This window comes from Emiliania huxleyi, assembly GCF_000372725.1.
Source record: "Emiliania huxleyi CCMP1516 unplaced genomic scaffold EMIHUscaffold_35, whole genome shotgun sequence".
Classification (NCBI taxonomy): domain Eukaryota; phylum Haptophyta; order Isochrysidales; family Noelaerhabdaceae; genus Emiliania; species Emiliania huxleyi.
In genome coordinates this window covers 390,323-393,322 of record NW_005199363.1, presented here as the reverse complement: position 1 = coordinate 393,322, position 3,000 = coordinate 390,323, and the positions used below count along the sequence as shown (strand labels likewise).

Below are 3,000 nucleotides of genomic sequence, written 5' to 3'. Positions count from 1 at the left end.
GCCAAACATGGTCCCGAAAAGACCGGGGGACCGGGAGCAGAAGCAAGTTCTTGGCTCACGGACTCGATGCGCTCCCGGGTCGTCGCGGACCAGGAAAGGTGACCTTCCCCTCTGGCAGGGAGGCGTCGCCCCGCGTCGTTGCGAGGTCAGCCAGGATGGTCGAAGGCGGAACGACGATCGGGGCAAAGGAGGGAGGCGGAGGAGGCGCCGCCACGCAGACCTGGCAGAGGCGGCCGTACGAACCGACCAACAGCGTGCTGCCGTCCGGGCTGATGGCGACTTCGACTGGGCCTTCGAACTCCGCCGCGTCGCCCACGCCATCAGCGCTGCCCTCTGTGCCACTGCCCGCGATCGTCGTCACCTCTCCCGTCGCCACCTCCACCCGCCGGATCTTGTGGTTGTCATGGTCCGCCACAAACACAGCGCCGCCGTCTGGGCTGATGGCGACTCCGTAGGGGCTGTCAAACTCCGCCGCGTCGCCCACGCCGTCAGCGCTTCCCACGGTGCCGCTGCCCGCGAGAGTGGTCACAGCGCCCGTCGCCACCTCCACCCGCCGGATCTTGTGGTTGTCGACGTCCGCCACAAACAGCACGCCGCCGTCTGGGCTGATGCAGATGCCACCTGGGTAGTAGAACTCCGCCGCGTCGCCCACACCATCCGTGTCGCCTGCCTCGCCGCTGCCCGCGAGCGTCGTCACCGCGCCAGTCGCCACCTCAACCCGCCGGATCTTGTGGTTGCTGGAGTCCTCCACATACAGCGCGCCGCCGTCTGGGCTGATGGAGATGCCACCTGGGTAGCAGAACCGCGCTGCGACGCCCACACCATCCGCGTAGCCACCCTCGCCGCTGCCCGCGAGCGTGGTCACAACGCCAGTCGCCACCTCCACCCGCCGGATCTTGTGGTTGCTGTAGTCCGCCACAAACGCTGCGCTCCCGTTTGGGCTGGCAGCAGCGGTGTAGGGATCGTCACTTGCCGGCAGGGCTGCTACGCGGCGCACGCGCCCGGCCGCCGAGACGTGCAGCAGCGAGTCCTTGGTCGAGACGTACCAGGCGCCTGCGTGGTCGCTCGCGATGCCGACCTCACCGAGCGATAGAGGGCCGTCCTCGCCCTCGAGCGCCAGCGTGGTGACCTGTCCGAGGACGCGCACGCCAAAGATGGGCGCCTCGAAGCCAGCCGCGACCGGCACTGGCTCGTCCCCGTCACCGCCGGACGCCATTGCCCGACAACGCCTGCGGGCGGAGGACGCCATTGCCACGTGACAACGCTGGCTGGATTCGGGACACGGGTTTGTGGGGTAGTCATCCGACATCGAATGCTCTTAGAAATGTGGAGCGCTGTAGAGCTGCTCTCTCATTCACCAGGACCCCAGGAATTGCGACTCGCCGCTTTCCTCCCACGGTGTGATTCTGTGTGAGCTCTGTGTTGTTTTGCCAACAACATACCTACACACTCATTTATAGAGCGAGGTAGAAGATTTCACAGCCTTGTTATTGAGAAAGAAAATACCTCCCCTGGCGCTGTCGCTGGTCTGTTCACAGAGGACGGGCGGTAAAACTCGAAGACGAGGCGCGAGGGCGGTCTCACCTCTGACTCGCGGTCCAACTTGCAAGCCCCAGTAATTCCCAGCATGTTGAATCGAGGGCGTCAAAAGTCGGCGGGGGCGCCTCCTCCCGGCGGCCCCGCGCCCTGCTGTCATCCTGATTGCTACGTTCAATCTGGCGCCAAACCCGACACCGGCGAGCGTGTAAAGATCACGTGCACGAATCCTGCGTGCACGTTTCTCGGGGCGGGGATGCACGCGGCCTGCTTCGACAAGTGCGAGCAGGCGCTCGTCGGCTCGATGCGCCACAGCGTGCACCTCTGGCTCACCAGACAGGTTAAGGACATGAGCGACGACGAAATCTGCAGTACACTGTGGACGTCCAACTACGACCGCCTTTGTCGTACACAGTGCAAGTGCCAGTGCGGCGCGGGGTTCTTCAAGTGCGTGACACAGAAAAGCGAGAGCTCCGCCGGCGTCGGTCATAAGACCCGCGCCGCGCCCACCGAGGTCGTCCGCTTCCACACGGAGGTTGCGGCGGCGGCAGAGGCGGGCGGCGGCGGCGGCGCGGGCGGCGGCGGGGAGCGGGCGGCGGCGGTGGAGAGCGCGGACGATCGGCGGCGGAACCGCGCGCTCGCGGCGCTGCAGGAGCAGGAGGCCGAGGAGGAGGACGCGCGCAAGGAGGCCCGGCGTCTCAAGGCGGAAACAAAAGAGCCCGGCAAAAGGGGAAAAGCCCTAGAAAGGGGCGGGGTTCTGTTTTTTCCGGGGGGGGCCCTCCCGGGGGCCGGTTTCCCGAGAGCGATGATTTTTTTTTTGAAAGCAAGAAAGGCCCCCGCCGCCCGGCGCCCGCAACAGGGGCAAAGCTCGCCGCGGACCGAAAGGCTAAGGCGGACGCCCTCCGCGAGCGGCTCGCCCTCAAGCAGGCCGAAAAGGTGGCGGCGAGTGCGCTCAAGCACACGCCGCCTGCGCTGGAGGTGCAGCGGCTCTGGCGCGGCGCGGCGGCGCGGCGGGAGGCGGCGCGGCGGCGGAGCGAGCCAGCGTCGACCGAGCCGTACAGCTCTGACGGCGAGGAGAGCCACGCCCCTAGAAGCGGAACCCCGGGACTGTATGCCTCCGCCCTCCTGCCTCCACCCTCGCTGCCTCCGCTTTCGCTGCCTCCGCCCTCGCCGCCTCCGTCCTTGCTGCCTCCGCCCCGGACTCTTGCCTTCCAAGTAGAGAGGACACCGTGCTCCGCTCTCTTCCCCCGTAGTCCGCTGTGGTAACTGTATTCACACCCCCTCGTCTCCACGCGGTGCTCCGCCTACACCGCACGACACACGACACCGTCTCCCCGCCCCGAGGCTACGCGCCCTTCACCACCGCGTAGGAGAGCGGCTCCGCGAGGGGCTCTGCGGACGGCGCGCGCGCTGCTCTCTCCGACGCGGACAGCGAGGCGGGGAGCGACGTGTCGTCGTCGCAGC

General features: G+C 67.3%; 2 protein-coding genes across 2 annotated transcripts in view; one reads left to right on the top strand and one right to left on the bottom strand.

The window, feature by feature from the left end:
• Positions 1–922, bottom strand: part of EMIHUDRAFT_42119 (hypothetical protein) — a gene marked incomplete at both ends in the record, with an annotated part of 6,620 nt that extends 5,698 nt beyond the window's left edge. The window contains one exon of the mRNA XM_005772874.1: positions 252–922. Coding sequence (XP_005772931.1) covers positions 252–922 — 671 coding nt within the window. The remainder of the gene's footprint in view (positions 1–251) is intronic.
• A 669-nt stretch (positions 923–1,591) lies between these two features.
• On the top strand, positions 1,592–2,534 carry EMIHUDRAFT_355085 (hypothetical protein; the record flags this gene model as incomplete). Its single annotated transcript, XM_005772873.1, has 2 exons — positions 1,592–2,277; positions 2,391–2,534. Coding segments are annotated over exons 1-2 (794 nt in total), but the record flags the coding sequence as incomplete, so codon positions are not given.
• Between the last annotated feature and the right edge of the window lie 466 nt (positions 2,535–3,000).